The sequence below is a fragment of the Serpula lacrymans genome (genome assembly GCF_000218685.1).
Source record: "Serpula lacrymans var. lacrymans S7.9 unplaced genomic scaffold SERLAscaffold_6, whole genome shotgun sequence".
NCBI classification, from domain to species: Eukaryota; Fungi; Basidiomycota; class Agaricomycetes; order Boletales; family Serpulaceae; genus Serpula; species Serpula lacrymans.
The window spans coordinates 234,432-258,841 of record NW_006763295.1 but is presented as its reverse complement, the minus strand read 5'-3'; the positions used below and the strand labels follow the sequence as shown (position 1 = coordinate 258,841).

The following is a 24,410-nucleotide window of genomic DNA, read 5'->3' as shown; positions in this document are numbered from 1 at the left end:
CCACACTCGTAAATGCTGTCATTATCATCTCAATACTGAAGCTGCACCTGAGTATTCGGTGTATTTCATGCATGGCCCAGTGCAATCGCTATACATAAACAAAACTTATCAGGTGGTTAAGATCATGATAGGTCCTGAAATAACCAAAACCGTGACCTTCATCAGTGGCACCTTATCTTTGGTGAACGACGATACGTATTCCCGACGTCTTCTTTAACTCTCATGTCGACTGCAGCGATACCTCGCATTGCTGTTGTAGCAGCAGGGGCCATGGGCTCTGCTGTCGCCAAAAGACTTACCAAGGCTGGTTGTACAGTCTACACCAACATGGACGGTCGGTCCGATGCCAGCCGCCAAAGGGCCCTCGACGCAGGGATGATTGACGTTCCTCTGTCCGACATCGTGCGCAAGGCCAGCTGGATACTGAGCATACTTCCGCCCCGCGATGCATTCTCATTCGCTGAGAAGATCCGCGCTGAAACAAACTCGCTAATCGGTGATAATGGACATCTCACCGAATCTCTTGTGTTCGCTGATTGCAACGCTGTAAGCCCGGCCACGGTTAAACGTATAGCTGGGCTTTTCGAATCGACGAGTATCAAGTTTATTGATGCTGGCATCATCGGGGGCCCACCAACCGAAAACTATAACCCCACTTTTTATGCATCAGTTGACCCCAAAGATGAGAAAGTGTTGGATGAATTTACTGCCCTATCAAAGTACGGGTTAAAGGTCGCGCCTTTGAAAGGTGAGGGTGCGGGCATAGGCGATGCCAGTGCGTTGAAGATGTCTTACGCCGTACGTGATTCATCTTAACGAGTTACTTCCCCACTTACCTTATATCGCTACTATAGGGAATATCAAAAGGCACGACTGGGCTTCTGACGGCCATGGTGTTGGGTGAGTTTTGCACTTTTGGTCTGCAAATTTACGAGATCGCCGACCATGGAGAACAGCTGCGCATGCGTCGTCGCCGGCAACGGCTGATGCGCTGCTAAATGAACTAAACATATCCCAGTCGGTTCTTCTAAACCGACTTGCGAAGAGTATACCTCCCATGCTTCCGAAGGCGTACCGCTGGGTTGGTGAGATGGAGGAGATTGGAGACTTTATGGGTGGAGAGGAAGGAGATATCTATCGAGGGATGGCGAAGTTGTACGACCGGATTGAGCGGTCCGTGAGCGGGGACCAGGAAGATGTGGACGTACTGAAGAAATTTGTGGACGGCGCCAAAGAATTGATCGAGAAGAAGTAATGCCGTGGTCGCCCTTTTCTCTATTCCTTACCCATTGATGTTTGTCTGCATAAACTTTGCAAGTGCACCTCAGCAGACGCAGCACGAATCATGGGCATGTCATATTGATAGGTTATATGTCTTGTCACGGTGAAACCCTGTAAAAACTGTATGATAAGAACGAGAAAGCACCCGATACGATGAGATCTTCTGGTACGATGACCTTTTACAGGTTCACAATAATGATTACGGCCTGTTTTGGTAAGCCGCGAGGGCCAAAGAGCCCTTACGGCGGATAGCACTTCGCTACAGTTTTTCCCCCAACAAACCTGCCAGTCTGCAAGGATCCCAGCTTTATTCTGCCTGAAAGCACTGCAAATACGCCCTGAAAGCATTCAAATCCATCTGATTGCAGGTTAATCCAAGCGCAGCCAGTGCCTTTGTATTCCTGGCATTCCCCTTTGTCTCGTTCCGCCACACGCCCTTCATTCACGCCAGACATCGATATAGACTTTAGGCTATCTTCCCTTTGTCGAAACCTAAACGATGTCCGTAACTATTGAAAACATTCCTGTCGATGCCAATTCCCGGTCACCTTTGCCTCGATCATCTGCTACACACGAGGAGCATCCACAGGCCTCTTCAGCTGACCCCAGTTCTCCAAAGCCCGACGAAAAGGCGTCGCCAACAACGACAGTGCCCGAGGTGAACGTCAATGGCGAGCCAATACACAGTCCAAGGCCTTCGACAGGCTCGAACGGGACAGATGATGAAACAGTGTGGGGATCCAACTTCTGGGTCACTTTGGTTGATCCACAGGTGCGCATATAGCCAGCTTATTTCTGAATGACAAAGAACTGAAGCTATCTATCAAAGACTAGCGCACTGTTCTTTGCATGTCCTGCAACTGGTCAAGTCAGTTGGGATCCCCCTGTTGGAACGTTTGTGTGAGTGATGTCAGCATTTCAAATATGTTTTTTCCACCATTTTTGACATCGATCGTTGTCCAGATTGCCCCCCAACGCGGAGGGAGAATGGTGGGAACTCAGCGACGAGTCTCGGGGCGGCATCCCATATTACTACCAAACAAAATCCGGTGAGACGGTTTGGGAGCGTCCAGAAGGATTTGTAATTCCTCTTGGAATAATACAAGCAAGTCTCCACTTCCTCAACTGAGACATGTCACTTCCATGGCGCGCTAATATTTCCTTATTTGCCTTTCCAGCAAACTGCTTTAGGACGTCGACTGTCGCAGACTGGAATGCGTAAAGATCCGGTGAATGGAAAAAAGTCTCTCCAGAACCCCGACTCGCCTGACAAACCAGGGTACAGACGTTCACGCTCATACACGAACGATAAGGACGCACGGAATGGTTCTCCTCGTCTTGGCGAACCAGAGCCGATCCAGCCACGGCATTCCCAATCATCCACACGCAGCTCGCCAGCTAGGATAGCTGATAAAGGTTCAAGTTCCCCTAAGAAACAATCACCTTCTGTAGTCCGACGATCTTTCACGAGTGACCAGTACGGCCCCCTGGCTTCTCCGCGAACTTGGTCAAACGGCCACCAGCTACCCACTATACCCGCATCTCCCCACGGAACAGAGGTATCTTCACCACCCTCACCTACATCTCGTCAATCCATGTCATCCACTCCCGCTAATGGAAGATCAAGTCACAAAGATAAAGAAAAACATGTTGGAAATGGGAAACTAGATGACGAGGATCCAGCACTTTCACGCACTCGGTCAAAGTCATCTTCGTACGTATCGCACAAATCTCCACCTCCTCAGAGTTTGAATGCTGCTGTGGAGCTACTATCCAAGTCAGAAAAGCGTCCAAAGTCTGATCACGGTCATGGAACGCAGTCATCTTCCCCTTTACAGCCCAAGAGCATAGATGTCTCCAGAGCTCGGCTGACCATCAACCCCTCGAGTCCTACCAAGGATAAATTCAGGAATAAGCTAGATGTACCATCTTCACCACGTAGGCCTTTGACTCCGGGTAGTGGGGGATTTTGGTCAGCGAGGAGTACCTCGGCGCCTAATATCTCGGGAAAGGAAATCGGCAGTCCAGTCTTGAATCAAGGTCTGATTCATCATTGGTGACGACGGATTGCATTCACTAACGCACGTCTCGCAACAGAGGCTACCTTCAGTATGAGTCCTGTCAAAAATAGAGCAGCTGGAAAACCTATACCGGTGAATCACAAGTCAAAACAACCGTCGAGCCCAACGGCAACTCTGGCCTCTGGGTATGCAATTAGCATTCGTAGGTCACGCTTAAACTAAGGGTAACTGTCTCTTTAGAACATACCCTGTCCTCCCGCAAGACTTGGCTTCAGACATTCAACAATTTGTCGAGTCTGACTATGCAAGGCAATACTTCTCAATTCATAGAACGGGCTTCATTTTCAGACGTAAGGTTCCAGTAGCGCAGATGATGACATGGCAAAAAGTGAGTGTTACTAGTAAGGGCTTATTATATGTTGCATGTATAGCTAATGTATCCAAACAAAGGCACCACTTAGTTCGCCACTACTCACATTGAACCGCTCTTTGAAGCAAGACGCGGTGAAGATCTTCCGAGTCATACAGCACATTATGGGCGATCGCGAACGAGACAGATCCATCGGGGTACGGGTGCAACACTCTGATTCTCACATCTCATCTATTGCAAATGGGTCGACGAGTTCTTTAATAGGCGGGACGGTTGGTTTACTAGAGGAAGAGCGTTGGCTTCTGAGCGAAGGATTGACTCACGGAGAATTGCGAGACGAAATATATTGCCAGCTGATGAAGCAGCTGAATAAGAATCCTAACCCGTACGTGATTACATATATCTGCGTTCGTTCGAGCTTTGATATGGAGGCTCGTTCAGTGAAAGTGTGTTCAAGGGCTGGCAGATGCTCTGCGTACTCTTGGTGGCCTTCCCTCCTTCCAAAAATTTCGAAACATATCTGCGTTCTTTCATGCAACAGCGATTGACTATGCAAGAGGGAAGAGTAGATGTCATGGCCAAACATTGTTTGCGTAGATTAGCAGCAATCTCAAAGAAAGGGCCGAGAGGCAAACCACCTACTATTGCTGAGATAGAGACAGCATCCGTGCGTCCTTTACTATATGCGAAGTTATTGATACTGACGGACAGCTCAGGACGCTGCTTTCAATCCTTCAACTTTCGGAGAGTCCCTCGACGCGACTGTTAGGTTACAAGAGAGGAACTACCCTCACGAGAAAGTTCCTATCATTCTACCTTTCCTTGCAGATGGTATTCTCGCTCTCGGTGGTACCAAAGCCGAAGGCATTTTTCGTGTGCCAGGAGACGGTGATTCCGTTTCGGAGCTTAAACTGCGAATCGACCGCGGTTACTACACCTTGGATGGCGTTGACGACCCACACGTTCTTGCCTCGTTGTTGAAGCTCTGGTTGAGGGAGCTATGTGATCCGCTCGTGCCAGAGGAGATGTATAATGACTGTATTACCAAATCAAAGGAGCCAGAGGCGTGCATTGAGCTAGTTCGCCGACTTCCCACCATCAATAGACGGGTCGTGCTGTTCATCATTAGCTTCCTGCAGCACTTCCTGGAAGATAAAGTTCAAGTAATCACGAAGATGACTTCCGCCAATCTAGCACTGGTCATGGCTCCCAATTTGCTGCGCTGTAATTCGGAGTCGATGGCAATCGTGTTCACGAACGCACAGTAAGTTTTGGTTTTTGAGTTTTGGTGGTTCTTACCTTCTGATCTCTGGTACTTCTAGGTATGAACAGATATTCGTGCATAATCTTCTTTTGCATCTCAAATGCAATGAACTGGATCCGGATTATATACCCATGCATGGTCTTGGTGCAAGTCCACCGACATCTCCCCATGCACGAACTTCCAAGTCTCGCACTCGTCGTCAAACCTGATAATCGGTGCTATTTCTCGTGCTCCACCGTTGTTCAAAAGTCTCGTCTTGGATATCACTGACTTCTCACTGCTATTCGTCCATCTCTTTTCTTGTACTGTTATGTATATGCCTGGATCTTTTACATGAACCTCAATCTGCTTATATTCCCCATTTCATAGTGCATTATATGGTCACCTTTTCACCTACTTTACGCATAAACATTAGACGTACGTTTGCTACAAGCCTGGAATAATTACAAAAACATATGCTTATTGTTCTATCTGAAATCAAGCTTATCCTCTGTCTGTTTCAAGTTCAGCCAACCGTCCATTCCCTGTTTACTAACATTGCTCGATGTTGTCGATAGTTGTTTGACTTGGTCAGAGTCCCACTGGTCAAATTCCCAACCGTCAGCTTTGTCTGGGTTCAAAGCAGCATTCTTCCAGGCTTCGTCGTCATTGACCCATTTCTTTCTCCTTAAGCTCTGTTTCGTCGCCCTCTTCTTTGATTCCCTGCGAACTAGCTGTTCGATCTTGCTGAGCATTGACCACATGCCTCCACTACCCAGGCTGCTCTCCTCTTCCCACAAATTACGCTCTCCCACTTCTCGTCGCAATGCTTCAACCAGTTTCCGTGTGCGGTTGTCAGGCTCAATACCGTTGACACGCATTTCTTCCAAAGCATCGTGGACGCCTTTCAAATCACGGAAACACGTCCACCGTGTCTCGATAAGCTCGTTGTAGGCTGGGGTAGTGCACCCAAAGACATAAGAGGGGATAGACAGATGACGGGCGTACTCAAATATAGATAGAGCAAGATGGGGGTCATGGTATTTGTCGCGGAAAGACCGTATGAGAAGAGCGACAAGATGAGGATATGTCGACGATTGTAGCATTGGTGGTGATTCCTGTTCTCCAGATGAGATAGCCTTTCGAGCGGCTTCCTCATACCTCTTAGACTCTCCAAACACTTCCGCCAAAGCCCACTCAAGAAGCTGATGGTCTGTGTCACACAGATCCATTTCTTCCTTTTTGCGGTCCAACTCCTCATCCGACTCCGAAGTCCATTTCAGCCGCTTCGAGTGTCGTCGAAGTTTCCCCAGCAAATCACCCATTTGGCCACTTTGTGGACTTCTTCCAATGCCAAAAGTCGACAGTGGATCCGGTGCCTTGCTTCCGTCGCCCGAGTGAGCTTTTTGCTCGGAAACGGCGTTGAAAATGGTGTTGAACATGTCGTCAAAGGCGCTGATTTCTCGAGCTGTCATGGCTTGGCGCCTTGTCCGACCTGATGCAGGTGACTCTGAGGCGTTTGCACGTAGAGGATTTCTTACAGTGGATGGGAGAAGGGGAGGCATTTCCTTGATGTCACTGAAGACATGGTCCCATGCAGATTCCGATTTTGAGAAAATTGAGTCTGGACGCTGCGAAGAACTGGGGATTCCGGAAGGTGCATTGGTAGAGCTTGCACGCTGAAAGGACCTTTCAAGGAAAGAAGTATATGGTAGGAGACGACGACAGGCAAGCATGGAAGGAGGTCGATACGAGAAAGTACTGCTCAAAAGTAAACTTTACCTATGTAACTTTAGTGACAATATTACGCTCTATATTTAACAAATTCATAAGGCGCTATAGCCAAGTGGTTACGGCGACAGATTAGAAATCTGTTCCTCTTTGAGGGCGCAGGTTCGAATCCTGCTGGCGTCGGTTTATTTTGCTCCATCCATCCTTGATGGCATTGTATATCTCACGATTTGAATATTATTTATTGGTCTGGAGTGAATAAAATATAGATATTATTTTTCGTCGGTTCAACATTCTGGTGGTGCAGATTTTCGCTGGAAGTAATTATAACCTCGCTTGTAACTGAACCATTTAGGATTTCTGTCAAGATTTCTGTAGTGACTTAACAGGACTTTTGCATCTACAACCTAATATATTGCTGAGGTGGTCAGTTTTCGATCTTCATCGCAAGCTGTGTACTGACATTGGAGAATCTTGCTTATGCCACAGAATACTTGTGTGTCTTATACTGTACGAAGAACTACATATCGGGGTTTGGGTTTCAAGTTGTACGCTCCGTCGTACACTATTGTTTGCCAGTGGTATCATGCACCAAGGCGTGTGCCATCTGTGAAATCGAACCAGTGAGTGCAGTGTGAGCGCTTGTTGGTGCCATGCATATGTCATTGTTATTTCGGTCGACTCCACTTCAAGTGGAGACGTTCATCGTCTCTTTCCCCCCACCATCCTCTTTCACCATCTCTAATGTCCACTAACGAGCAACCCAATTTCAATAACACACAGGTCTATAATAGCACTTCCAATACAACCTCGGGAGGTCTTCACCGTATCGCAGAACATGCCGCCCCCGCGCCTACTACTGGCATACTAAACAATGCCCATAACACCCAGGCTCAACATAGCAACTTTGCTGATTTTTCTGGGTGTGTTCTACCCTCTGTAAACCTGCATGCTAGTCACGTCGTCAACTATGGCGCGGTCGGCGGTGAGTGACTTTTATCAACCTTTTAACTTTAAAACACAATTATAGATGTTCGGCTATGCCGGGCTTATACGAGTTGCTGCGGCCAGTCAATGCCTCATACGAGAATCGCACTGGCAATGTTGCCCGTTGTTTGGTAGGCACTCGAAAGAAAGTGCTCAGAAAGATCAAAAAATGGGCCAATGGTTCTCGCCCAATTTGTTGGCTTAATGGTTCAGCTGGATCTGGAAAGTCGACTATTGCACAGACCATAGCGGAGTGGTGTGCAGAACGGGAGAGACTTGCCGCCAGTTTCTTCTTCTTCAGGGGAACAGGAGACCGAGAGGATATCTCCCACTTGATCCCCACGCTTGCCTTCCAGCTCTCGTCGACAGTCAAGGGAATGGAACTTTCGATAAAAGATGTCCTCCGAAAAGAATCATCCATCACCACCCAGAGTATTCACTATCAGTTAAAAAAACTAATCATAGAACCCATTCTCGCCGCTCCTCGTTCAAAGTCTATACAGGATCTTTTGAGGCCTAAACGTATGGTGATAGTCATAGATGCACTAGATGAGTGCGGATATGAGGACGGCGGTCCTTCTATGGACGATTTTATTTTATTGATGCTATTATTGATGAATGCGAGGCCAAGAAAGGCGAGATCCCGTTTCGTCTATTCATCACGAGTAGGATCGAAGAACACCTTCGCATCAGACTAGAAACGTCAAACGCCAGAAGGGTTACTCTTCAGTTGAAACTACAAAAATTCCAAGCTGCAAAGGACGTTCGCTTATTTTTCCGGTCCGAATTCAAAGGAATATATGATGCCCATCGCCTTTCCTTGACCGCTGAAGGCATACGAGAGCCTTGGCCTTCACCTGACGTCCTCAATATCCTCGTCGGAGAAGCTGCGGGATTTTACATTTACGCGTCCATGTTTGTGAACTTCGTTCGTCAAGCTGAGGGCATGCCGCATCAAAAACTTCTCGACGCGTTGAAGGCACATGGCTTGGACGATGTGTATACCCAGGTGTTCTCAAATTCCAAACCCCCAGCAGAAGTATCTGTATCTGGTGAGACGGTTGACCTCAAACTGATAATGGGCGTCCTCCTACCTCTCAAATATCCACTATCCATCAAGCATCTCGCTGCCTTGTTAAATCTTCCTCCACGAATCCTTGTGAAGTCTTTCCTTAGCATTCAGCCCATCCTCCTCATTCCTGAATCTGATGACGAACCCGTGCACGTGGTCCACACGTCTTTGCGTGATTTCCTGATAAATCCGACCCGTTCTGGAAGCTATTTTATTAACCCTCCTACTTGCCACCTCTCCATCGCCATCGCTTGTCTGCAAATCATGAAAAAAAATCAGGATGAGTTCTGGTTCATAGAAGATGAACCGCTGTCGTATGTCTGCCGAGAGTGGTGGGGTCATATTCACGAGGCGTTGTCTGACGGGAAGGCATATTGTATGGACGCATCTTTATTTGTCTCACTTAAAGATTCTCTGACTAACTTCGCTTCTAACTCATTTGATCCTTATCTGCATTCCATCATTAGGGCTGGCCATAAAAATTATGGTTATCTTGTATCACGCTTTTCACTACAAATAAGTTACAAATGCAGCACGAAATATATTTGACACAGCTCTACAGGATCTCTCGCAATATCCTCGAGATTTACGACCGACGCTAACCAGCCTAAATAATATGCAGGACCATTCAAATGTGCGAATTTTTCTCATCTTATATGGTACATGACTCAGAGACAAATCAAACCTTTGCCATATCGGGATTGAAATCAGAAAGTACGCACAGTCTTCATAAAGCATGAGTCTCACTCGAACTTTTTTTCATGTTAACAGCCGGTGCGTTATCATGGTTTGCAAAAGAAGGCTATTTAACCTTACGAATCTGTGTGATGGCACTTTGGTCAACAGAGAGTAAGTCGATTCAAAACAACATAGTCTAAAGTTGATCCCATGCATCTACCCATAAACATAGGAAGTACGTGTGATGATTATAGTTTGCCCTTGAAGATGTTGAAACTCACCTAGGATGTAAGTAATGAACTATCCTAGAGGCAATCTCTGAAAGACCGTTGATTGATCCAATCAATGGATCAGTTTGTGCGTTGCTTGTTCTTTCACCATACTACCTACTGGCTCATGAACTTCTGTGTCTTTTCTCCAAATTTCTTAGGATGTGAGTTCTTGAGACTTCTTACCACAGATCAATTGCTGAGGGTATCTTACTTCGTGTTTCTTCAGAGTGTAAGCTCATACGTCCCCACACCACTCTGCTAACTGCCTGCTGATACATTATTTTGGGAATCTGCTTTCTGATTACCGCAACTTTATTGCATACTCAGTATGTACGTCGCTCTCGTCCCTGTCTGCGCGAGACATCTGGCTGACTGTCATGACGTTACTGACATTTCAGAAAGTACGTTGCTCTCGTCCCTTTTTGCGCCAGACATTTGGCTGATTGCCATGTCCTTTGTAATATTCTTAGAGTGTATGTTGCTCTCATTCCTTGCATACCAGACTTTTAATCGACTGTCATACTTGCCGTGATATTGTCAGGATGTATGTCCTCCTGATCCTTTCGCATTTGCCACGTTTATTTTTGATCGATCTTGTATTCATATTTTAGGATGTTCGTCACTCTCATCCTTCTTATTGGCAATTTTTGACTAATTTTCCTGTTTATTTTACGTCTTCAACATGTTAGGCGCTACTATTATCCTTTATTATTTTGTCTACTGATCGTTGTACACCTTTTGCTTTTGCCAGGTACTACGTGAGGTATGTCTTATTGTTTTATGCTCTTTCCGTGACATACTTACAACACTCTTTGACTTTCCTTTACTAGAATGTAAGCATTTTCTTTGATCGCATGTTAATCTCTGATGTTCTATTCTTTCTGTTTGCATAATTATTCTTGTTGGAGTCGACTTGTGACCTTTTATGCGTTGTAGGAATTGAAATCTTTGCTGACCATGTTTAATTACATCGTAGGAAGTACGTGTGTCCTGCTAAAATACATTTTCCAACTACTCATTGTTCCATTCAATGTTAGTGGGTATGTTCCTACCGTCTAACCTAGAGGACAGTGGCTTAAAATTGCGCATGCTCTAATTTTTTCTCTATCACCAGCGAGTATGTGATCTACGAATTTTGTTTGATACATCCTTATACTTTTCTACCATTTCAGGCATATCTAAAGAAACGAGGACGAGATGTTGGTTTCTGTTTTCAGACGGAAGAATCAGCCATCCAAGGTTAGATCTAGTGTTAATCGTGCCATGTCCATGCTAAACGCAATATGTGGCGCCTTTTTCATAGAAGTGCCGTGAATCTCATGCGTTCGTCCTTTACATGCTCGGGTTTCTACACAAGGTGCATACTCAGTGTGGATGACAGTATCTGTTTTACGAGTTCTCTTTAGTCAGTTCCGGGTTACCTATTTTCAATGTCATGCTGGAGGTCGTCTGGTTTCCAGAAGTTTGTGCGAGATGGGCCGAGGTTAGATCGCGAGAGGGTGAAGAGGGAGGAGGAACGAGAGGACATATGTGAGAGCTGGAAGGAAGGAATCTCGTTTGGGGCGCAAATTCTCTCATGGGGTTCTGGGATCCTTTCACCATGCTTACTTGTATCTATTCTGATTATTGCCAATTTTGTCAAATGCTTGGACTCGAATATTGTCCTTGGTTTAGCGATAATAAGTGTCCGACAATCTCAACATTCAGGCCGTCTTTATCTTGTCTCAGAGGCGGCAAGTAGTATGTATAGAAGAAAAGAGAGTGAGGGATCATTGTGTCTTGTAAGCTTCAGCTTTCTTCGTCTTCCCAAGTTGGATGTCGTAGGACGCAGGTGCTGTATAATTCCAACCCAAGTCTCGTCACACTATCGCCTAACACTTGAGCTTGGGACGCTAAGGTTTGGTACTCGAGGAAGGGCCTTTAAATGGACGGAACAACATCAAGTACTTTACTCTCAAGTCGCTACTCTCGCCTGAGGCGTGGTGGCAGTGGTCCAGAGTTCTTACAGCCTAAGGATCATTCTGCACGTTCATAATGAAGACCTTGCAAGCAATGTAACACGATAGATTGAGTGGGGGGATGGGTATAATGACAAATACAAAAAATAAAAGATAAGTACTCACAAGTATACTACATTACGACCGAGAAACGAAAACTCCATCAAAGTACCGTACCATGCCTTCTGCGCCATGTACGATAGCGCCTACCACGCCGTCCGGCCTCACCACCACCACTCTCGTCTCATCCCCTACCAAATAATGTTTGTATGCATACCCCTCCTTGTCTTCTAGCACTATATCGGCCGCAGCAGAGTCTGCTTGGGCGGAAGACCCAGCAGGAAGCACGATGACAGAGCGCAAGACGCTCGGCTCATAGCGACTGAGCTCAGAAATAATCGGAGAAGCCTTGGCAGCGTCCGAAGCAAAGATGAGCACGGTATGATATCTTGGACGGAATATATCAAAGAACCGCGTCGCTTCGCCGCTCTTCACAGTTACCAAACCAGACGCTTCCGGCGCGCGATCACCAGCCTGCAGTGATCCATCCTGGATGAGCCCATATGCGTCTACAGGCACGGCCTCAGACGGCGGCACCACCTCGTCAATCACGATCGGGCTTCCACGGTAGTTGACGCCGAGCATAAATAGCTTCTGGCTGCGTTCGAACGCCTCTTCTACGCTGGCTTTGCCTGAGGTCGTTTTGTTGAGCAGCGTGGTAGTGATGTTGAGCATCTCGGCGATAACGGGGAGGCGCTCTGCGGTGTAGGTCTCGAGGAGCGACGCTGGAGCTAGGCCTTTTTGGACTAGTGCTAGTTTCCAGGCGAGGTTGAACTATAGAGTAATGAGCTATAGTTCATGGGGGGGTAAGAAGGTTTATGCTTACTGCGTCCTGAACACTTGAGTTGAGTCCCTGGCCACCAGCAGGGCTATGGACGCTGAAAAGGGATCAGAAGGCTACCAAAGATAGAGAAAAATAGCACAAACTGTGCGGCATCTGTAACAACAGAGTCATGTCAATAATTGAGTTTGGGATGCAACACCACATAACTGACCTCCCGAAACAAAGACTCTGCCTTCTCCAAACTTGTTCACCATCCGGATATTGGCCCTGGAGGAGCAATATCAATCAGCAAGGATATATGTAGAGCGCAGATCCAACACGAACCGGAATTCGGAAATCCAAATCAGCTCCTCAAAAGTCAGTTCGGTGGGGATCAGCGAAGCTATGTACTTGTAGACCTCCTCCTCACTTGACTGTATTTTTGCAAACCCGACGTTCGGCCCGGTTATGATAAACTGAAAGCCATTGGGGCCAACCTCCTCCGTGGGCCGCAAAGCAACGCTGCAAGGACCGTTGTAATCAGTTTGGTGGGTATAGTATGCACAAATGCATGGATACGCACCCATTTTTCCCCAGTTCGCCGAAGATATGCCAATGCTAGAGTGCACGGTCGTTTGAGTCAGGTATAAGGACAAAGACATAAAGTGCAAACCTCTCTGTCGAGACCCCCTATACGGATATCTCCGGTGATCAATCGTACGTCCTCCTTAGTTTCTCCAAGGAATGTCAATCCGAGTTGCTTGCGGACGACGCCTGTGAATCGGGTGTGAATAAAGGTTGGATTACAGTTATGAGGAGAAACATACCCTTTGCTCCATCGGCTCCGATGAGCCATTTTGCTTTGATAGTTTCTGGCACGTCTTCGCCGGTTTGTTTATTTACTACATGGGCTAATACATGGTCAGGGAACTGTTCAATTGAGCAAAGTTCGACGCCAGTCTCTACAAAACACGATAGCTCCTCGAGGTGGGCACGTAAGATCCCTTCGAGAGTTTGCTGTCCAAGTAAACGGGGGTTGAACTGTAGGACATGTATACATCAGAAGTCAAGTCTCAATTTGGCGTAAAGTGTACGCACGTAAGGAAAAGCAGGTTTTGGATCCTGGTATGGTGTCATCGGGAACGTGTTAAGGGGCTCCAGCGTTCCAGGCTTGTATGTACGGATGAATGGCAATGGCTTCGCTCTTTGATCGACTTCGGGGACGTCAAGGAAATTAAACAATTCCAACGAGCGGGGCTGAGCAAAGTCGCGGTTCAGACTATGCACTAGAGGGTGATTGATTCTCAACGTACGAATAATCCAGCACCACGCTGTCCAAGACGAAATTTGGTCTCTTTCTCGATGATGCGGACAGGTATATCATTGCGGAGAAGAGTGAGAGCCGCGACCAGCGCCGAAGGACCAGCACCGGCCTGTAAACAAGAGGTTTAGGGGCGAGGGTTATGCAATGGTTAATGACGGACACTCACTATGAGGACAGGGACTACAGCCATTATTGTAGACGGTATTCAACGATGAAACTATGCAAGTGTGATAATCTGATAGAGGCGATGGCTTTGTCTGGGTAAAGTCGGAGAGCTTTTATACGACAAGTATACACCGCCGTAATAACCTGAATGAGCATCACCAGCTCTAATACTAATACGTATACGGCCGACCTGGACTGAATCCGAGTCATAATCATGGACGCGATGGTGACGGAACACGCGTGTCTTCGGCACAACACGATTCTGGTGGGATTTCTGACATTTACATTCTGAAGCTGACATGTGTTTATAATGACATTGCATGGAAAACTCGTCAATGTTCGATCTTCCTCACAACCTGGATTTATCAGATGTATTTGCGTGTCTTATCGGCCAATTTTCAAGATGGCGTGGTGGGTGAAAGTGAGATATTAGCCCATAAGTTTGGGAAAGAATGGATGAATCTAAGAGATAGGAGAATGCGACAATGCGACAGGAAGATCCCGGCTCAGAGGCACCGGCTAACACTGGCTTGGCCCCGAAACTCCCCGGTCCTGACTCTTTGTCGGCGTTGCTAATCCGACTCCCCTCCAGCCAGCCTATGTTCGTACCCCTCAAAACCAACTCGCTGAAACATACGTCGGAACTGATAATATTATTGATACGTTGCACACCCCCTAAACTGAGTCATATTCCATACATCTTCATTCCAGCGCCATTCGAAGAAATAGTACACCGATAGTTTTCTCTAAGACTTTCCTAGACATGCTCGTTAGAAAACAATGATGCGCTCCTCCCATGAGACAAAATATACCCGATGATCAAACCGCAGCAGCGTGGCGGTCGGCACCATGGGAATGCTATATTATATGATCCAATAATACAATCTCCAAGCAAGCCCAGCTCTACTCCGCAGCCTTCTTTCCCTCTCTTCATCGTCAGCCCCTTCAACGGCCTCTTCTTCATATTCGTCTTTGAACAGGTCCACAGTCCGTACGTCGACCATGTCACTGTGCCACCACCGGATTCTTTGGCCTTGAGTACGTATTAGAGGAGTCCCTTCGTCGATGGAGTCACAGGCATTACCTGAGCTTGTCGGTACACATGTGGGACGTCTAGTCAGCATCCAAACAATATACATGACGACCATAACCGGTATCTCGACGTAGAACGACACGAAATCGACAGCTGAGAAGATAGGGAATATCGATGACCAGCCTTGGACTGGTGGTATTTGTTTTTTAATAGCAGTACTAGGCTTACACGGAGTAAGACACATACTGATGATTAAGGCAGTAACCGTCAATACTACAAACGGTGGTCCCCAGGGCCAGGTCCATGCTGCACGGAACTTGATCTCGTGCAGCGGACGTCCTTGCTTGATCCAAGCTTTCCTAAATCTCCAACTAGCTATCCCGATAGATAGCCAAGCAATCTTCGCCAGTCACACGTTATCAAAATTGGTTCTATCGAGAGGGAACAGCCAGCACCAACCTGATTAGACACACCAACAATATTTTGCAGCCAACCCCACAGGACACCGCTGCCAATAAAGCTACTGCCGAAACAGAGCGCGCTGATGCTACTTGTGGCGAGTAAAGCGGGCAATGGAACACCCGAAGCCGTGGTGCGCGAGAATATTCGTGGTGCTTGCGCACGGGGTTCAACTACAGAGAGACCGTACAGAACACGAGTTCCGGCGAAAAGAGCATGATTCCCTGCTGATAAAACCGATGTCAAGATGACGGTATTCATGAAAGATGCGGCCACAGCTAGATGCAGAAAAATGTTAAGTATGAAGCATGGCAAAATATTTCGTTATCGAATAGGACATACTAGATCCAGCTTCCTGGAAGACAATCGTGAACGGGGAAGTCGTAGTTTCTTTGTTTGACAAATTAGGATAGTCCCAAGGTACTACGGTCCTGTCAATCAGCCTTAGTTCTGAGACAAGAAATTATGAACTCACCATTCAAACCTATAAGTAGGATACTAAGGATATAAAAAAGTAGAATTCTATCGGTTCATCAAATATATGAGATACTAAATATTGGGGAAAGAGGAACACTGGAAGTGACACACCGCCAGAAAACGAATTTCACAACTCTAGGCATATTTCGTGAAGGATTTTTCGTTTCCCCCGCAGTGATACCCAAACTTTCAGTTCCACCATCTATAAGCAAGGTCAACCTAGGAATTAGCATACGTTCGATCAGCATAGAACTTGCGCTACTCACACGCAAAGCTAGCGGTAACAAACACTCTCGCGAATCCACCAAAGCCGCCCACGAAAGGAGCACCAGGTATATGCCAGTTGTGTGTACCAATGTACGTATGCGAACTGTTCACCCCCACGTTGACCAGGATACCGACAATGATGAAGACCAGAATTGTCGCCACTTTCAATGAAGAAAGCCAATATTCTATTTACGTGGATACTTGTCGGTAAATGGAGGACAGGCGACAGATAAGAAGGACCTCACCTAATTCTCCATACGCTTTGACATGAGTAGCATTGATTAGAACTAGGAATACCCAGAATACAACACTAATAACCCATGGGTTCCATGTTGTCCAATACTGAAGAACTAGCTGGGCAGCGGTGAGGTCGGAAGCGACAGACACGGCGTCGTTAAACCAATAGTTCCACGACAGTGCGAATCCATAAGACGGTGAGAAAAAACGCGTGGCGTAGGCGTTGAAAGATCCTGTCACACATGATTAAAGTCGTGTTAGAAGTGAAACGAGATGTGCATAATTGTGCGACTCGATGAGAATCGCACATCAACTTTTTTCTTGGGACAGGATGAAGTCATATATCCTGACACTGATAGTCCTTTGAGAAGGCGAATGATCGAAGTTTACTTACCTGCAACCGGATACTGCGTAGCCATCTCTCCAAGAAGTAAAAGCGTCACGTAGACCACGAAGGCAACAATGCCATAACAAATCAACATGCTAGCTGGGCCTCCCTGCGCCAGTGAGCGTCCCGTACCGAGGAACAAGCCAGTTCCAATGGTACCTATTAATATTAACACACGAGCGTAAGTAAAGCTGAATGTAACCGTAAACTTTACTTACCAGCTATTGCGATCATCTGGACCTGCCGAGCGGACAGCCCTCGATGGAGACGTCCATGCGAATCCACATGTATCTTATCTATTGGTGGGACGGGGAGAGCACCGTGAGGACTGTTAGATTGCACGTCCTCGCCTGGGCAGGCTGGTATGTTTCTAGTAGATCCATACGCTTTTGTAGCTGTTTGGGATGATGATTGCGGCTGGTCGTCAGAGCCTTGAATACTCATTGATTTGAATGCTTAACGCGCTGTCGAAAAGCGCGAAACGAGGATGGAGGCAAGAAGAAAGCGAGAATAGCATTGAGTGATGGCTTGCTGCATTACACACCTGAATTGCTTCTTCGGAGCATAGACAGACACTATTGCGCAATATTAGAAATGGCAGAATAGAGCCCATGGACCGTGTATTCACATGACCGTGGACCAACGGACCACCAAATCGGGTTTAAGCAGGCAATTATTATTTACCAAGTGACTGGCTTCAGCTTGAAATACTATTGCGTTTTTCTCAGACTCGCCATATGTTACTCAGGCAGCTGCTGAATTGTGCCAAAAGGAGCTCGTTATCCGTATCTACGAGATCGATGTCGTCCTCAACGCCTGCACCGTACTTGATATCCCCTTCACACCTTCGCGAACTCTTATCCTCCAATGGCGCCGTGTCAATCCTCGATGCAAGCTGGTTCATGCCCAATTCTCCTCGCAATCCTCAAGAAGAATTCTCAAAGAAACGTATCGCTGGCGCCAACTATCTTAGCCTTGATGAAGTAGCTAGCCCAAACGAGCTCGGTCTGAAGCACATGATGCCCACTGAGCGCATTTTCGCGGACGCATGTGGTATGATCTTGCTTCCGTACGAAAAGCCCAATTTCACAAGATACTGTACCTTGAACTACAGAACGTTTTGGAATTGACCCCTCGTCTCACGTCGTTATGTGCGCCGCTATACTGTATTTCCATTCATGAAATAAGGACACTGAATTATCTACTTAGCTATGACACACAAGGCGTATTTTCGTCTCCTCGCGCGCTTTTCATGTTCAGAGCATTTGGACATCAACGATCCAGCGTCCTTGACGGTGGCTTACCTCGCTGGGAGGCTGAAGGCTTCTCCGTGGAGAGTGCACCTCCCGCACAAGTCCCGAAATCGACATATCCTTCCCCCGTTTATGATAAGGACGTGATAAAGAGTAAGCCAATACTTTCGCGTCATGCCTTTTCTATCCTTATTGCTTTATTCCAGGCTACGACCAGATGGTTTCCAACTCAAATCTCACTCCTTCCTCAGACCCGAGTGCTGAGCTAGTGTTGGACGCACGATCTCGCGGAAGGTACGTGTATTTCGTGTATCTCGTATCAATCTGCCAGTGATAGCTTATAATTCAATTCACAAACACAGGTACCTTGGAACGGACCCCGAGCCCCGTCCTGGGCTCTCTTCAGGCCACATCCCACACTCATTCTCTCTCCCATTCAACACATTCCTACAAACTAACACCCCTCTCAACTCTTCTGCATCATACACCACCTTCCTCCCCATCCCCGAGCTGCGCCAAACTCTCGTGAACGCCGTAGGACCTGAAAACGCGGAACTGATCATCAACGGCGAGCGCCCGGTCACTACCTCTTGTGGGAGCGGTATGACCGCAGGTGTGTTGTGGCTCGGCTTGAAGTTGCTAGGAACACCAAAGGTCGCCATTTACGACGAAGTGAGTACCCTCGGCCCTAGGAAGTGCTGTGTACTCATGACTATATACTATGTCAGTCTTGGACTGGATATGCAGCTAGGGCATCGAGTAAAATTGAAAAGTCTGCAGATTAAATGTATATCAGTCATTGTAATTCTACCCATGTGGGCCTCTGGTGCGTCGTGGGCTCCGTAACTACTGATTTAAGAAGGGTGTCTGAAGGAACCATACCCAAGTCGATGGCTATGAATCTCTCCAACATGGATAAACCAAAACCTATATATTTGTGAGGCTATAATTACACTGTGGATCAACTGCAATCGAGCAAAAAGAAAGGAAAACCCAATAATCATACAGCACTATAATGCCACTAGGAAGTGAAAATGATACCAAAGTATCGCTTCACACCTTCCACTCCATGTACGATCGCACCTACTACGCTGTCTGGCCTTACGACTACAACTCTTGTTTCGCCTCCTATCAAATAATTCTTATACGCATGCCCTTCCTTATCCTCCAAAATAACATCAGCCGAAGTCGACTCTGCTTGTACAGATGCCCCAGCAGGGAGAACAATGATGGAGCGCACAACACTATTGTCGTAGTGACCAAGTTCAGATATGATGGGAGCAGCATCGGAAGCGTTCGAAGTAAAGATGAGGACGGTATGGTATCGCGGACGGAAAATGTCAAAGAACCGCGCGGCCTCACCACTCTTCACATCCACCAAACCGGGCGCATCGGGCGCACGATCACCAGCCTGCAACGACCCGTCCTGAATAGATCCATACGCGTCCACAGGTTCCGCCTCAGACGGCTGCACCACCTCATCGACCACAATCGGGCTGTTGCGGTAGTTCACGCCCAGCATATATAGCTTCTGACTACGCTTGAGTGCTGCCTCCGCCGTGGAAGTATTCGCAGCGTTCGTTCTCTTGAGCAGGGAAGAGGTGATGTCGAGCATCTCGGCGATGACGGGAAGACGTTCGGTGGTGTAGGTGTCGAGCAGTGAGGGCAGTGCAAGGCCTTTCTGAACGAGCGCTAGTTTCCAGCCGAGGTTGAACTGACAAGAACATGGTAAGATAGTAATGATGGGTGCTAGTAAAACTTACAGCATCTTGAACACTTGAATTGAGACCCTAAAAGAAAAGGTGAGAAAGTGAATGCTGACTGCAACAAGCTTCACCCGTACCTGGGCACCTGTAGGGCTATGAACACTGGCAAAAGGATTAGCAGGTTATACCGACGACAGAAGGAATTATGCGAACTGTGCAGCATCTGCAACCAAGTCAAAAACTGAGCTGTGTGATGAAAAAAAAACATGCAACGCACCTCCTGAAATGAAAACTCTGCCCTCTCCGAACTTATTCACCATCCGAACGTTGGCCCTGGAGAAGAAACCGCATGTTTAAAACAATGACATTTAGATATCGCAGATATAATGCGCACCGGTACTCGGAAGCCCAAATAAGCTCCTCAAATGTTAAATCCGCGTGAACCATAGAAGCAATGTACTTAAAGAGCTCATCTTTACTTGATTGTAGTTTTGGGATATCGACCCCTGGACCGAACATGACGAACTGATAACCATCAGGGGCAATCTCGTCTGTGGGCCGCAAGATAATCCTGTAATAGACCATTATTATTAAGCCAGAGCGTACAGCACGTTAAAATCTATCCAGATACGTACGCAGTAGCTCCCATCTCCCCAAATATGTGCCAATGCTAGAGCATGTAGCGGTTAGCTTCAAATTTCCGGACAGATTGTGACACGGACCTTTCTATCAATCCCTGGGCCTGTAAGACGGATGTCACCAGTGATCGAACACACATCATCTCGAGTCTCTCCTAAAAATGTGAGTCCTAATTCTTTCCGCACGACACCTACATAGGGAACATGAACAAGGACCAATTATCGAAGAAGACGGAACGTACTTTTAGACCCGTCAGCTCCGATGAGCCATTTGGCTTTGATTGTCTCTTGTACTTCTTCGCCATTACGCCTTCGCAGTACGCGTGCGACCACATAATCAGGAAATTGTTCGAGTGAGCGGAGCTCAGTCCCAGTTTCGACGAAACACGACAGGTTCTCAAGATGAGAGCGTAAAATCCCTTCTAGCTTCTGCTGCCCTAGTAGACGAGGGTTGAACTGTAGTTTAGATACACATGAGTGACTGGAGAGTTCAATCTAGGCGAGGTAGACGTGCATAAGGAAGCGCAGGAGTCGGATCCTGGTAAGGCGACATCATGAACGTTTTAAGAGGTTCGACACTTCCAGGCTTGTATAAGCGCATGGGGAACACTTCTGTGGCATTCTCATCCACTTCTGGGACATCGAGGAATCTGAAAAGCTCCAGCGAGCGAGGCTAAAGAGAGGATGAGTTCTGTACTAGGGTTGTAGTACTATGTATTAACGCACGATCAATCCAGAACCGCGTTGCCCAAGGCGATAGGTGTCCTCTTTCTCGATGACACGGACGGGTATTCCGTTACGCAGTAGGGTAAGAGCTGCAACTAGCGCTGAGGGACCAGCACCAACCTATGAATGCAAGGTCAGCAGATGATGCTCATATGAAGGTCAACGCTTACGATGAGGACAGGGATTGTATCTATTGCAGCCATTTGTTGATGATGATACTGATCTGAGACAACGTTATAGGATTGACCAAGACGATACCGGTACCGTTACTTCAACAGATAAAGCAACTTTTAGTAATTGTACCGCCACGTAGATCAAGCATAGCATCATCGTCTGTCAGTTGTGCGCGACACATTAATGGACTTGCTCAGAGTACAACTGCGTGTTTTGTGGACCAAAATTGATAGAGACCGCGACAAAGTGACTCGAGTTAGAAATTTTGAAAAAGTGAGTGCCGCGCCGGAACAATCGACATGGAGATATTGGTGTCAAAACTAAAAATCAAAAATATTTGATGAAAGTGAGATTCGAACTCACGCCCCCGAAGAGACCAGATTAACTTGTCATCTGATGACATGATCTCCTTAGTCTGGCGCCTTAGACCGCTCGGCCATTTCACCATATATGATGTTCGAATAAAATTAAATATGCTGGCCTCCTCCTTGCTGCCAATATATGCCCTGCCAACGTTCCAAATCAACCAAACTCTATATTTCTTACATCACATAGCTAATACTAACATGCTCCTTCAAACCCCAAAGACTCCTCCAAAGTATTTAACCATCCCTTCCGCTCCTCGCACGATAGCACCAACCACACCGTCCGGCCTAACAGCGACAACTTTAGTTTCTCCTTCGTTTACCAGGTAACCTTTGTACGCATGCCCATCCCGATCAACCAACAAATTATCGGCACTTGGGTTGGGTTGCAAAGAAGTTACAGAAGGAACTATAATAATAGAGCGCACAAGACCGGGTTGATAGCGCTCAAGGGCAGAAATAAACGAGGTTGACTTTTCAACGTCTGGGACGAAGATCAGGAGAGTGTGATACCACGGCCGAAAGATAGTGAAGAGACGTGTGGTTCCACTGGTTACGGTCGCCGCGTGATCAATGGCCATCAAGCCTGGAGCATCGGGAGCCCTATCACCAGCTTGGAGACAACCATCCTGAATATTCCCATAGGCATCCGCCGGCTTGAATTCCGTCACGAACTCGTCAACAACAATAGGACTGTTCCGGTAGTTCACGCCAAGCATGTACATCTTCTGGCCACGCTGAAAAGCCGATTCTGCAGTCGATCGTGTAGCAGCAGTTGTCTTGTCTAAGATGGTGGTGGTGATATTGAGCATCTCCGCGATAACGGGCAGGCGTTCAGCGGTGTATGTATCCATTAATGAGATCGGAGCAAAGCCTTTCTCCACCAGCGCGATCTTCCAACCTAAGTTGAACTGAATATGTGTAAATTAAGGGCAAATGCAACTACAAACGGCCGAATGCTCACAGAGTCCTGGATACTGGAATTAAGACCCTAGAAGTAGAGTTTAACTAAGTTTCAAAATATACGCCCAGAAATAGCACTTACTTGGCCACCAGTAGGACTATGGACACTATGAATGAACGTCAGTGAGAACAAAACTTGAGTATATCAATGTAACAAGACGAACTGTGCCGCATCTAATCCAAGATAAATCAACACCCAAAATATGCCCACTGAAAACCCTACTAACCTCCAGCAACAAAAACTCTGCCCTCTCCGAATGTATTCACCATGCGAATATTGGGTCTACATTAGATTATGTTAGATGTATTAGAAAACCAAACGTCGACAGAGGACGAACCGAAATTCGGAAACCCAACGAAGTTCGCCGAATGTAATGTCCGTGCCAACGATAGCAGACATACATTTAAAAAGTTCATCTTTATTCCCAGCCAAAAGAGTGGTATCGAGATCCGGGCCAGCCATGATGAATTGATATCCATCAGGACCAAATTCATCTGTAGGCCGTAAAATGACACTTCGGGGAAAGATAAGCCTAATCAATAGCAAGAGACGAAGAAAGCACGCACGCCCTTGTTCCCATTTCTCCAAAAACATGCCTATGCTATACCAAGCCATTAACCCAGTTTCCATCTCTCATACCCGACCCTACGCACTTCTCTGTCAACTCCTTTCGCCGCGAGATAGATATCTCCCGTGACTATGCGCATATCTTCTCGAGTTTCTCCTAAGAATGTCAGGCCCAAGTGCTTGCGTACAATACCTGCGCATATATACATATCAACGACGACGACGAGAGTGGTATAACTTTAGGATGGCACTTACCTTTGGCTCCATCAGCCCCAACTAGCCAGTTAGCTCTGATCGTTTCATGTACTACTTCACCATGTTTCTCTTTCGTGACATGGGCCACTACATGGTCAGAAAACTGCTCAAAAGAACAAAGCTCTGTGCCTAGTTCAACAGTGCAAGATAGTTTCTCGACATGAGAACGTAAAATGCCTTCAAGAGTTTCCTGGCCTATAACAACCAGATTATACTGAAAAAAAGCATAAGGAAAGAAAAAAGAACTGTAAAACAATGCAATCCGTACGTAGGGAATGGCGGGCGTAGGCTCTGTGTACGGTGACATGGGGAAGGTCTTGAGAAGTTCAACACCTCCTAATTTGTACGTTCGCATTTGAGGTGCCAGTTTCGCTGTCTGAGCAATTTCAGGGACTTCAAGATGGTGAAAAAGTTCCAATGCACGAGGCTACCACAGCCAAAGTTAATGACCACATCACTAGAAAGAAGCGCTCCGAACATACGAAAATTCCAGGACCTCGTTGACCCACACGATATTTTGCCTCCTTTTCGATAATCCGGACAGAAATACCATTCCGCAGGAGCGTTAAAGCTGCTACAAGGCCTGCAGGACCTGCACCTGCCTGAAACACGCATAAGCCAACACGTTGACATGTAAAGAGAAAAACGCTCACAATCAACACTGGAGTAGAGGTTGGAATATTAGACATTGTGCTTGTGCTTGTCGATCTTACAGGAAGAAAAGGATAGCTCAAAAATAGTGAAGATTAACCCATTATATAGACTTTTCCTCATAGGTACCGCAGCGTTTATCAGCCAGAAATAGTCCACTACTGACTCACATCCTTACAGCCGAATGGGAACGGCTTCGACTGACTCCAATACTGACTCCAACACACAAGCAACGCCCAGAACACCTCACAACCGCATGGTATACGCTTCACCGCAGCACCCTAAC

The 24,410-nt window shown here is 46.8% G+C and overlaps 10 protein-coding genes across 10 annotated transcripts; 5 read left to right on the top strand and 5 right to left on the bottom strand.

Moving 5' to 3' along the window:
* Positions 1-145: 145 nt before the first annotated feature.
* On the top strand, positions 146-1,050 carry SERLADRAFT_464941 (uncharacterized protein; the record flags this gene model as incomplete). The annotated part of the gene is made up of 2 exons (XM_007317240.1): positions 146-798; positions 855-1,050. The coding sequence occupies 2 exons, from the start codon at positions 223-225 to the stop codon at positions 996-998; spliced, it is 720 nt and encodes a 239-aa protein (XP_007317302.1).
* A 619-nt stretch (positions 1,051-1,669) lies between these two features.
* On the top strand, positions 1,670-2,167 carry SERLADRAFT_464937 (uncharacterized protein; the record flags this gene model as incomplete). Its single annotated transcript, XM_007317239.1, has 1 exon — positions 1,670-2,167. One exon carries the CDS (start codon positions 1,781-1,783, stop codon positions 2,063-2,065), a length of 285 nt encoding a protein of 94 aa, XP_007317301.1.
* A 964-nt stretch (positions 2,168-3,131) lies between these two features.
* On the top strand, positions 3,132-6,667 carry SERLADRAFT_464936 (uncharacterized protein; the record flags this gene model as incomplete). Its single annotated transcript, XM_007317238.1, has 8 exons — positions 3,132-3,321; positions 3,379-3,487; positions 3,543-3,690; positions 3,753-4,057; positions 4,114-4,339; positions 4,389-4,936; positions 4,995-5,057; positions 5,083-6,667. The coding sequence occupies 7 exons, from the start codon at positions 3,393-3,395 to the stop codon at positions 5,204-5,206; spliced, it is 1,509 nt and encodes a 502-aa protein (XP_007317300.1).
* A 2,038-nt stretch (positions 6,668-8,705) lies between these two features.
* On the top strand, positions 8,706-11,314 carry SERLADRAFT_464925 (uncharacterized protein; the record flags this gene model as incomplete). Its single annotated transcript, XM_007317237.1, has 9 exons — positions 8,706-9,081; positions 9,173-9,339; positions 9,677-9,740; positions 10,407-10,418; positions 10,486-10,634; positions 10,693-10,772; positions 10,828-10,894; positions 10,959-11,012; positions 11,062-11,314. The coding sequence occupies 2 exons, from the start codon at positions 8,712-8,714 to the stop codon at positions 9,223-9,225; spliced, it is 423 nt and encodes a 140-aa protein (XP_007317299.1).
* A 337-nt stretch (positions 11,315-11,651) lies between these two features.
* On the bottom strand, positions 11,652-14,097 carry SERLADRAFT_464924 (uncharacterized protein; the record flags this gene model as incomplete). Its single annotated transcript, XM_007317236.1, has 12 exons — positions 11,652-11,697; positions 11,779-12,486; positions 12,539-12,590; positions 12,640-12,649; positions 12,708-12,763; positions 12,821-12,997; positions 13,059-13,093; positions 13,149-13,249; positions 13,303-13,516; positions 13,574-13,732; positions 13,789-13,908; positions 13,966-14,097. The coding sequence occupies 11 exons, from the start codon at positions 13,987-13,989 to the stop codon at positions 11,791-11,793; spliced, it is 1,644 nt and encodes a 547-aa protein (XP_007317298.1).
* Positions 14,098-14,827: 730 nt separating this feature from the next.
* SERLADRAFT_368585 (uncharacterized protein) lies at positions 14,828-17,059 on the bottom strand (the record flags this gene model as incomplete). The annotated part of the gene is made up of 11 exons (XM_007317235.1): positions 14,828-15,048; positions 15,076-15,186; positions 15,244-15,397; positions 15,457-15,734; positions 15,799-15,879; positions 15,932-15,978; positions 16,045-16,135; positions 16,200-16,385; positions 16,446-16,670; positions 16,832-16,984; positions 17,044-17,059. 11 exons carry the CDS (start codon positions 17,057-17,059, stop codon positions 14,828-14,830), a joined length of 1,563 nt encoding a protein of 520 aa, XP_007317297.1.
* On the bottom strand, positions 17,051-17,337 carry SERLADRAFT_386655 (uncharacterized protein; the record flags this gene model as incomplete). The annotated part of the gene is made up of 1 exon (XM_007317234.1): positions 17,051-17,337. A coding segment is annotated over one exon (219 nt), but the record flags the coding sequence as incomplete, so codon positions are not given.
* A 288-nt stretch (positions 17,338-17,625) lies between these two features.
* Positions 17,626-18,863, top strand: SERLADRAFT_436932 (uncharacterized protein; the record flags this gene model as incomplete). The annotated part of the gene is made up of 6 exons (XM_007317233.1): positions 17,626-17,878; positions 17,940-17,976; positions 18,035-18,231; positions 18,285-18,372; positions 18,441-18,750; positions 18,807-18,863. The coding sequence occupies 6 exons, from the start codon at positions 17,626-17,628 to the stop codon at positions 18,861-18,863; spliced, it is 942 nt and encodes a 313-aa protein (XP_007317295.1).
* A 236-nt stretch (positions 18,864-19,099) lies between these two features.
* SERLADRAFT_436931 (uncharacterized protein) lies at positions 19,100-21,351 on the bottom strand (the record flags this gene model as incomplete). The annotated part of the gene is made up of 12 exons (XM_007317232.1): positions 19,100-19,792; positions 19,842-19,868; positions 19,922-19,946; positions 19,998-20,007; positions 20,062-20,117; positions 20,179-20,355; positions 20,420-20,454; positions 20,507-20,613; positions 20,665-20,859; positions 20,933-21,095; positions 21,149-21,268; positions 21,319-21,351. The coding sequence occupies 12 exons, from the start codon at positions 21,349-21,351 to the stop codon at positions 19,100-19,102; spliced, it is 1,641 nt and encodes a 546-aa protein (XP_007317294.1).
* A 545-nt stretch (positions 21,352-21,896) lies between these two features.
* Positions 21,897-24,162, bottom strand: SERLADRAFT_436930 (uncharacterized protein; the record flags this gene model as incomplete). Its single annotated transcript, XM_007317231.1, has 12 exons — positions 21,897-22,598; positions 22,652-22,678; positions 22,733-22,757; positions 22,815-22,824; positions 22,878-22,933; positions 22,989-23,165; positions 23,218-23,252; positions 23,305-23,411; positions 23,474-23,687; positions 23,742-23,900; positions 23,956-24,075; positions 24,127-24,162. The coding sequence occupies 12 exons, from the start codon at positions 24,160-24,162 to the stop codon at positions 21,897-21,899; spliced, it is 1,668 nt and encodes a 555-aa protein (XP_007317293.1).
* Between the last annotated feature and the right edge of the window lie 248 nt (positions 24,163-24,410).